The sequence below is a fragment of the Carlito syrichta genome, unplaced genomic scaffold (genome assembly GCF_000164805.1).
Source record: "Carlito syrichta isolate Samal-C Ts95f unplaced genomic scaffold, Tarsius_syrichta-2.0.1 Scaffold308187, whole genome shotgun sequence".
Classification (NCBI taxonomy): Eukaryota; Metazoa; Chordata; class Mammalia; order Primates; family Tarsiidae; genus Carlito; species Carlito syrichta.
The window spans coordinates 168,119-176,403 of NW_007252283.1; the positions used below are offsets into that span (position 1 = coordinate 168,119).

The 8,285-nt window shown below is 40.0% G+C and overlaps 1 protein-coding gene across 1 annotated transcript in view; it reads right to left on the reverse strand.

Moving 5' to 3' along the window:
• The window catches only part of MALT1 (MALT1 paracaspase), a 130,972-nt gene that overhangs the window by 30,681 nt on the left and 92,006 nt on the right, over nucleotides 1–8,285 (reverse strand). The window contains exons 12-16 of the mRNA XM_021716123.1: nucleotides 6,548–6,707; nucleotides 5,681–5,859; nucleotides 5,185–5,281; nucleotides 4,405–4,437; nucleotides 73–99 (exon numbers count right to left, since the gene is read on the reverse strand). Coding sequence (XP_021571798.1) covers nucleotides 73–99; nucleotides 4,405–4,437; nucleotides 5,185–5,281; nucleotides 5,681–5,859; nucleotides 6,548–6,707 — 496 coding nt within the window. The remainder of the gene's footprint in view (nucleotides 1–72; nucleotides 100–4,404; nucleotides 4,438–5,184; nucleotides 5,282–5,680; nucleotides 5,860–6,547; nucleotides 6,708–8,285) is intronic.

An 8,285-nucleotide genomic window follows, 5' to 3' on the forward strand; every position in this document is an offset into this window, starting at 1 on the left:
ATCTACAAAAGAGTTTACTGTATTCAACAACTTAAAACTCTAAAATTAAAGCTTTACATTTGTACTACTCACCAGGATGCCCGAGATTATTTAATTCATCTAAAATGAAATAACAAAAAATTAACTTCAAGTAATCTAACTGCCCATTTAGCACAAACAGTAAGACTAATCAAGGAAGTAGTTTTGAGCTGTTAAATCATGCTATAATGCTTTATCAGTTTAGGACTTTTCAAGTTAAATGAAGAAGCCATGTGAATATTGAATAAGAAAGAATATCGCTGTGCTTACCACTCAGGACTTCCAAGTTATTACTGTTTTCATTAAATGATAAAAACTAAGCTCATTCAGACTTTATTCAGTTTTGGCTATTCTGGCCAATTAAAAACAGACAAGATAGGTTTGTCTGTGACCTAAACTATAAACTTCCTGAAACTAATTAATAATCTCAAATGGTCTTTCTTTAAACAAACTTTCAACTGTAGAACATTTTAAGGTCTACAGAACTACTGTGAAGACAGTACGGACAGTTTCTGTATACCCTACACGTAGTCTTCCTATCATAAACATCTGTTAGTACAGTATATTTGTCACAGCTAATAAACCACTGGTGTTCTTTTTTGTTCCAGAACTTACTTAGGATACCGTATTACATTGACTATGTCTCCTTAGGCTCTTCTTGGGTGTGGCAGTTGCTCAGATTTTCCTTGTTTGTGATGATATTGACAGTATTTTTTTTTTTTTTGAGTTGGAGTCTCACTCCTTCACCCAGGCTGGAATGCAGTGGCCTGTTCATGGCCACCCCAGCATCGATTTGCTAGGCTCCGGCGATCCTTCTGCCTCAGCCTTCCAAGTGGCTGAAACTACAGGTGTGCATTACCACCACCTGGCTAATTTTTCATTTACTGTAGAGATGAGATCTTGCCAAGTTGCCCGGGTTGGTCTTGAACCCACAGGCTCAGGCAATCCACTTGCCTCAGACTCCCAGAGTGCTGGGATGACAGGTTGAGCCACCAAACCGGTCACGTTGACAGTTTTGAGGAGTAACTCATTCACTAGGATTTCTCTGATGTTTTTCTGGTGGTCAGACTCATGGTTTCTCAAAACATAATGTGTTTTGGGGAGAGACAGTGGTTTCAGAATTGACCTAAACCTCCCTGTGGGACATCTATGGTGGGTGATGAACAGGTAAAACGAGCAGATATTCACGACACGACAGCCAACTTACAAATGCTATGAAGACAAAAATTAACACTGACAATAAATTACAAATGTTACACTATTCGTGAGATTTTAAGAGGAACTTTGTTCTCAGATGTGACATAAAATCAAGCAGTTGGGCACGGGGTGACTGCAACTGCTTTTGCCTCCGGTCTCACAGACCAGACTCGTTTCCAGATGTTCAGGCCAGCAGCACCCTACTCCCGCACCCCTCTTCGATGAGGCTGCCTCATAACTTGGTAATATAGTTGGATTCTTTTTTCACAGTCTGCGTTCCATCTGGGGGTCCCCTCTTCTGACCTAAGTGATTGTTTAAAACTAGCATGTATGTATTCACCATGACAGTTAGTCATACAGAATGGTTTCACTGCCCTAAAAAATATCCACCCGTTCAACCCCACCCCCCATCCTGATCAAGTTCTCTTTTTTATTGATATATAGTAATTGCACATATTTATGGGATACAAGTGATATCTTGATACAAGCATACAATGTGTAATGAGCCAATCAGGGTATTTAAGGATATCCATCTGCTTCAAACATTTATCATTTCTTTGAGTTGGGAACATTTCAACTCTTGTCTTCTACCTATTTTGAAATATACAGTGAATAACTGTTAATTACAGTCATGCTACTATGCTGCCCATACTGGAACTTGTTCCTTCTATTTTTTTTTTTTTTTGAGTTGGAGTCTCACTCTGTCACCCAGACTGGAGTGCAGTGGCCGCTCCCAGCCACCGCAGCCTTGACCTGCTGGGCTCCAGTGATCCTTCCGCCTCAGCCTTCCAAGTAGCTGGAACTACAGGTGCGCGCTACCACGGCCGGCTAATTTTTTGATTTATTGTAGAGATGAGGTCTCGCCAAGTTGCCCAGGCGGGTCTCGAACCTGCGGGTTCAGGCAACCCACTAACCTCAGCCTCCCAAAGCACGGGATTACAGGCTGAACCACCGAGCCTGGCTGCTCTTTCTATTTAACTATATGTTTGCACCCATTAACCAACCCCCCTTTATCTTCCCAACCCTTCCGCGCCTCTGGTAACCATGAATCCACTCTCTACCTCCGTGAGATCAATTTTTTTAGCTCCCACAGATGAGTGGGAACATGAGATATTTGTTTTGCTGTGTCTGTTATTATGTTCACTTAACAAAATAACCTCCAATTCCATTCACATTGCTGCCAATGACAGGATTTCATTCTTTTTTTTTTAATGGTTGAATAGTCTGAGCAAGTATCTTTAACAAAATGAAATAGAGGATACCATGCTTTATAAGTAAAAAAAAAAAAAAAAAAAAAAGGAGACTGTTCATATACAATGTCTCAACTTTGTGAATTTTTGCAACTGAAATTTTTGAAGCAACTGCACAGCTGGATTTTCATCTCTATGTGTTCTGAATAGAATTATTTGAAACTTATTGTTTAATAGTATGCTTGCCACTGCAAAAGTTATGTAGAGAATCTCGCAGGTATAGAAGCAGCAAAGTGATAACTCACGTGCATCACCCTGAAGCTAAACAGAAACTACCTTTTACTTATTCTTAGAGGTCTCCAATGTCAGGAAGTTTTAAAAACCAAGTAATCAGACAAGAATTAAGAAAGGAAGAGGAGTTTGATGAGGATTTCTTCACATGGCTTCCCTCATGTAGGGTTAACTGATCATGGGATTAGAACTTCCTTGTATGACATAATTCTTGCTCACAACTATGTATTAGGATGAAAACAGTAATTATAGCATTTCAAAGTGATACCACAGAGACACAAAAGACAGGAAAAACCAGGTAACCCAAGAGTTAACATTATTTTCTTACTTTACCCAAGTAGAGCCTAACGGTTATGTAATAAAGAGGCAGAAATTGAAAAAATACTTTGCTGTCCACAGACCTAATTTTGCAAAACAATGTGACATTACACTAAGAACACATAATCCAAGTTTTAATATTTACGATTACAATTTAAGTACAATGCTTTAGTTAATTAAAACAAGCTAGAAATTTATGCTGAAATATTTTTAGCTGGGTGCAATGGCTCATGCCTATAATCCCAGCATTTTGGAAGGCAGAGGCGAGAGGACTGCCTGAGCCCACAGGTTCGAGACACCAGCCTGGGCAATATGGCGAGATCTTGTCTCTACAAAAAATAAAAAATTAGCCGAGTGTGGTAGTGTGTGTCTATGGTTCAAGTTACTTGGAATGCTGAGGTGGAAAGATCACCTGAGCCCAGCAGGTTGAGGCTGCAGTGGCTGTGAGTGTGCCACTGCACTCCAGCCTGGGCAACAGAGTGAGACTCCAACTCAAAAAAAAAAAAAATTTTTTTTCAGTTGTCTTTATACATTATAATGTGATATGGTAGATTAATCTACAGCCTTATAGCGTTAAAAAAAAACTTTACCAATTTTATATTAAAATAGAATAGTTAATATTTGATAAAACATGTGTTAAATGATCAGTCGCCTGGAACTTTTTTTTTTTTAGTTGGAGTCTCACTCCATTGCCCAGGCTAGAGTGCAGTAGCACGCTCACAGCCACCTCAGCATTGACCTGCCGGGCTCTGGCAATCCTTCCGCCTCAGCCTTCTAAGTAGCCAGAACTACAGGTGTGTGCTACATTAGCTAATTTTTGGTTTAATGTAGAGATGAGGTCTCACCAAGTTGCTGGGGCTGGTCTCGAACCCATGGACTCAGGCAGTCCATTCGCCTTAGCCACCCAAAGTGCTGGGATTACAGGCTGAGCCACCAAGCCCGACCTCTTGGAACTTTTATAGAAACTGTATTTGCACTTGAGAAGCATCTTATCGTGGCTACCTGATACATGAAATGATTTAAACAAATATCCATGACAGTATCTATAGCCACCTATTGTTTTTACAAATTTTATGTAGATACAAATTAACATTAAGAATTAGCTGCAAATGTTCGCTATCCAAAAGATATTATGTCAGAACTTTGTCCTTATAAACAGCAGCAAGTCAACTACAGATTAGTTATTTTAATAGTGTGACAATTTCATAGTGTCTGTGGCTATTTATAAAACTCCAAAGACTAAGATACAATATGCTTCAACCAAAATAATTTCTCAGAGCTAGTATTTTTTCCATCACTGCACTCAGTTAAGTAAGCTACCAGCATTCCACCAATCCCAAGAGTAACCAGCATGCAGGAGATTTGATTTCAAACCACAGAATTACACTACCTTCAGTGCATTCCACTGCCTCAACTGTTCTTCCTTGTTTCAGAGAAAACAAATGTGAATATATTGAAAATCATGATCTCAGGAAGGGCACCCATTAAATAAGCAGAGATAAATACCATAGAGCTATGTTGGCAAACCAACATGTGCATCAACATCTCTGACTATTAAAGCTTAAATAGAACAAATTCCCAAATTATGCAGTTCATTTTGGAAGACTGTTGATTAGTAATCCTTTTTTCCTATAATGTTTGTTTTTAAACATTTTAAACATTTAGTCTCAGTGACTGAGGCAAGAGGATCACTTGAGCCCAGGAGTTCAAGTACAGCCTGGGAAACACAGCAACATCCTGTCTCTTAGAAAAAAAAAAAAAGAAAAGAAAAAGGAAAAAAGCATATACTGAACATCTAACTCTATGGTTGGTAAGGGAGACACACACACACAAAATTTTTCCATTAAATCAAGATTTTCATAGTTAAAACTTTATAAAACACAATTCTGTCATATGTTTAAAATAAACCACAAAATTAAAAATTAACTAAAGTGATCTGAATAAAACAGATCACTTTTTTTGGGTTCCTTTTGTTCTTTGTATGTGAACCTACATGATGAATTTAGTATGCATTCTCTCAAATTTCAATATAAAAATATAACTCCTGACACTTAACACACCCTTAAGTAGCATGGGGTGAAAAGTAGTAGAATTTCCTTTGCTTAAATGTTTCAGTCCACATAGTGTATAGTATAGTCCATGTGTCAGAACAGTAAGGAATACGGCTTACCTATGATGACCTCTACCTTGTTGCTATCTTGACTGTCTCGATCATTGTACACGTGACACCAATAGGTTCCTTGATGTTCCAAATCCACATAAGGCACCTATATCAATATCAGAAGATGTACACATTTCTTCTTCAATTTCAATTTCAACTGGCTTGAAAAAGTCATTCTGTGTTTTAAAAAACCTCCAAAACATAACAGTCCAGAAGGTTTTAGACATTGCTAGAGTAGCTCGATTCACTAGGTTAAATAACAGGAAGCCAATTATGATTCCAATAACAGTGAGTTTGAGGCAATATCATTTGACACTGTACCTATAAGCCCACTTTCGCAAATATAAGAGCTAATTAATATTAAAGCACAAGGGACTTGACATAAAAATATTAAAAGCATGAAAACACCCCCAAAAATATGAGTTTTGATGATCACCTTAAATTTCAATTGCACCATTTATTTTACATATTAATTCCCCCAAATACCTCCAAAATAACTTCCTACCATGTATAGCTTCTTTGTCTCATGTACCAATAGTGATTCATTTTTGAACCACTGGTAGTGAGGAATAGGGCTTCCAACAGCAACGCACTGTAAGACCAAGGTGCTGCCTGGCATCAGCTTTTGGGACCTCGGCTCAACACAGATTTGCAGCTTGGATTCAGAGAGGCCATCGAAACTTCCTTAAATTAAAAAAGAGCAACAATAACAACTTTAGGTTAAAAACAGAAACACATTTTTCCTATAATTTAAAATTTCTCAAACTAGCTTTCACAAAACTATGGCGCTCCCAGAAATATTAACAGATGTTCTATAGACAATAGAATGTGGACAAACACATTTAGAAAATGTTGGGTTAAATAAGGTTAAACATATTAGTGCTGGAATTTTCAAAGATTTCAAAGTGCTAGTACACACTGTGAGTTAAAGAAGGGAAAATAGTTCAGTGTTTTCCAAACGTGCTTGGCTGCGGAATCTTTTTGATGGGGACAAACAATGTATTGACACCTTGAGTGACATTCAGATCCAACATGAAAACCTCTACATGCTGCTCTTTGACTTACTGAAAGAAGTTTTTTTCTTAGCACCAAACGAATATGGAAGGGATATCACTAGGGTGTGTGTGTGTGTGTGTGTGTGTGTGTGTGTGTGTGTGTGTGTGTGTGTGTGTAAGGGTGTATGTGTATACAGAGAAAGGCGATCAAAGCACACAGATCAAATTTTAACAACTGCTGACACCACACTGGATGAAGTACATACGTGAGCTTTTGGCACTATTTTTGACACTCTGAAATTATTGAAAAGTAAACATCTAAAATATAGTAAAATAAGGCAATCCCACTCCAACATTCAGCTTCTTTTATCATTTACCCCGGAAGCTTTCTGTTACTTCTGAGATGTCGCAAACATCCAGCTGTGACCACTGGCTGAATTCAAAGGTGAAATTGTTATTAACTCGACAGACATAAAAGCCTGCATCTTTTACGTGCACTGCGTTAAAAATAAGTTCTGACGTATTTCCGTACGGAATCTGTGAAAGAATCAATAAGACAACATAAGTGATTGATTCATCTATAAAACATACTGTGTACAATCGATGATTTCAGATTTCAGTACAGAGCCTTGAAGATATGTCTTTTTTCCAAGTTCTAAAGGATTTGAGTTAAAAAACGATAACATTTTGAGTCATTTAGACTGAAGTATTAGAAACCAGAGAATCAGACTGTCTCCCAAACATCTTCCAAAAATTCACTAACAGAAAACCATCTGCTCTGTCATTTCAGAGTTCCATCGTTGAGTACTGAAAGAATCTACAATGGAAACATTTATGAGTCACACAGCCATACGACACGACAAACACCAGTGGAGTGGAGAGTACACAGAGAGCTAGCCCTGGCTGTGACTTCCAGCTCTGACCACATTCACTGTGAATATGTGGACAAATTATTTCACCTCAAGACCTCACGTTGTCATCTGCACAATTCTATAAGAGGATAGACCCCTTCAACAAACAATGTCCAATCTCTTTCATGGTCTAGGCAGAGAAGGGCTATGGTATATCAGTGTGGGAGGGCGATGGCCACCCATGGTTTCCCAAACTCTTCCCCCAGCCTCTGTCTCCACTCAGGCTTCCAGCAATGGATCAGAGACACCCAACTTTGGCACCCTGCCAAGGGCCCTACCTCAAGTGCTTTATTACATTAGAATAACTCCCTTGCAAAGGACAGGTTGAGCTCAACTGGCAAATATATAATGCAAACAGACCAACGTCTGAAAAAAATCCCAAATTGGAAACACTTCTGGCCTCCAGCATTTTGAATAAGGGATATTCAACCTGTGCTGCCACCAGTTCACTCCGTCCTCTAAATCCCAACCGACCGAGTTCAACTCCCTCTCCCAGTACCGGCACCGAGCGACGGCATTCCACTGAGGACATGACACCTGGGTGGTAGCCTGCACCTGGAGCTCCCTGACAGTCCTACTATGTGATCCTGGTAGACTGTCAACGTATACTCTCTCCCCTCAACCCTCCCTCGGTCTTACTTCTCTCCGGGGCTACCTTCAGAGAGAGACCCTCTCTTGACCTGCCACCCAATCACAAACGTGCCCCTGTCTGCTCCTATTTACTCCTGTCTCCTTTCCTGTAAAAACAGAAAATGCACAGCTGGGTGCTGGATCTGGTGAGAAAGTTGCAAGTTCCCTCCTCTGGAGCTGAGAGCGGCTGATCAGCACCTCCTTAAGATATGCTGTTCCCCTACACAAGCATGGGGTCGTACGCTGGGTGCCTCAGCCAGGGTGGGCCCCTCACAGGGCACTTCAGCCAGAAATGGAGCTGGTATCTCTGAGGGGCGGGTGCCTAGAGCCTCCCTGGGTGACTGGCGGCTTGGCGCCGGGCAAATCAAAACCACACTGAGATACCACCTAACTCCAGTCAGAATGGCAATTATCAATAACTCAAAAAATAACAGTTGCTAGAGAGGGTGTGGCGAAAAGGGAATGCTTCTACAATGTTGGTGGGAGTGCAAACTAGTGCAACCTCTGTGGAAAAACAGTGTGGCGATTCCTAAAAGCTCTAAATATCGACCTCCCATATGACCCTGCAATCCCC